General features: G+C 41.2%; 1 protein-coding gene across 1 annotated transcript in view; it reads right to left on the bottom strand.

Annotated features, from left to right (window-relative positions):
- dhcr24 (24-dehydrocholesterol reductase) overlaps nucleotides 1–1,465 on the bottom strand; it is a gene marked incomplete at its 5' end in the record, with an annotated part of 16,197 nt that overhangs the window by 12,764 nt on the left and 1,968 nt on the right. The window contains 2 exons of the mRNA XM_015397581.1: nucleotides 461–604; nucleotides 689–952. Of these exons, the coding sequence (XP_015253067.1) occupies nucleotides 461–604; nucleotides 689–952 (408 nt within the window). The remainder of the gene's footprint in view (nucleotides 1–460; nucleotides 605–688; nucleotides 953–1,465) is intronic.

Genomic DNA, 1,465 nt, shown 5'->3' with positions numbered 1-1,465 from the left:
AAACCTTCTTTCTTTATTTTTCTTTTTTCTTTTATTTTTTTTGGGCGGGAGCAGCGATGACACTGCCTGCCCACCAGCTTTAACTGATGCTGTGCGTTAAGCAGAAGTTAGGCTGTCGGACAGAAGTTCTGAATCTATGTATAGGCCTAAAATTGAAAGTTCAGTGAATTCCAGCGTTTCAGGAGATTCTGGGATGTCAGGCAGACGCTGAATAAACCAGCAAGGTGTGACAGGAGCCTAAGATGGACCTAAAATTTTGTAGTGTTGAAGTAACACTTTAAGAGTTGAATTTAACACTAATCTGAGTGCATTTGATCTCACTCTAAATTATTAATTAACTCTCTACATAGTGTATATCTTACTCCAGTTGTAGTAATAACTCTAAAAGAGTTAATTTACCTTTGAAACTACATATTTAAACACGGTGTAAAATGCAACAGTGATGTGTGTGTGTGCATACCTGGATCTCCCAGAAGATACTCTGTGTGTGTCGGTGGTAGTAATGCCTCAGAGGGATGAACTCCACTCCACTGCGCTCTCCTTTCAGGTAGCTCTCTACATGTTTGAAGAACCAGGGTTTGAAGTGCAGGCCGATTCTGTTGATCTGGCGTCCAGGAGGAAAAGTCTGACGTCAGGTCTAGTCAAAGTCCATACAGCCAATTTACTGGGGAGCTCGCCATCACCTTACCTTATCTGGCTCTGCATGGTCGGTCATGGTTCCTGTCATGATGACGGCTGAGTCCAGGCTATACTGGATCCCCTCCACGAACGTGTTCTGCTTGTTCTGTGATGCCTCGGCGAAACGTTTGCAGATGTTCTCCAGGCCTCTGACTGGCTCATAGCGCAGCTTCACCCAAGCTTTAGCTGGGACTATTTTAATCTCTGCTGCGACCAGAAACCCCAGCGTGCCACAGGACCAGGGGACGGCATGGAACAGATCAGAGTTCTCCTCCTGTTTGGGCAAAAATCAAACTGCATTGTCCCACAAATATATTCACAATCAGAACTGACAACCTACATTCACCATGATGAAACACGGTGGTGGTAGCTATACTGGATCCTCCTGCTTACAGACACTCTCAGTGTTCTTCATACATGCAGCAAAGAAAAAGGGCTTTTCTAAATCAGCACTTTCCTGATTCTTAGTAGGAAATAGAAGCAAGATGCATCTCATCTTCTTCCCTTTAACCGTTATGTCTTACTTTGTGTTTAGTGGGACGCAATTCAGCATTTTAATCAGTCATTAAAGGGTCTGTAATCAATTAATCACAATTAATCCAATTTTAAGCAAAAACCATCAACAAAATAAACCACCTCTTTAATTCAGAAGAAACTTTTCTCCTTATTTTAAAAAAAAATAATTATAGGAGCACAACAACAACTACATGTACAGGTGCTGGTCATAAAATTAGAATATCATGAAAAAGTAGATTGATTATAGTAATTCCATTTAAAAAGTGAAACT

The sequence above is a fragment of the Cyprinodon variegatus genome, unplaced genomic scaffold (genome assembly GCF_000732505.1).
Source record: "Cyprinodon variegatus isolate N-32 unplaced genomic scaffold, C_variegatus-1.0 Scaffold872, whole genome shotgun sequence".
Classification (NCBI taxonomy): domain Eukaryota; kingdom Metazoa; phylum Chordata; class Actinopteri; order Cyprinodontiformes; family Cyprinodontidae; genus Cyprinodon; species Cyprinodon variegatus.
This window is presented reverse-complemented; position numbering and strand designations above follow the sequence as displayed.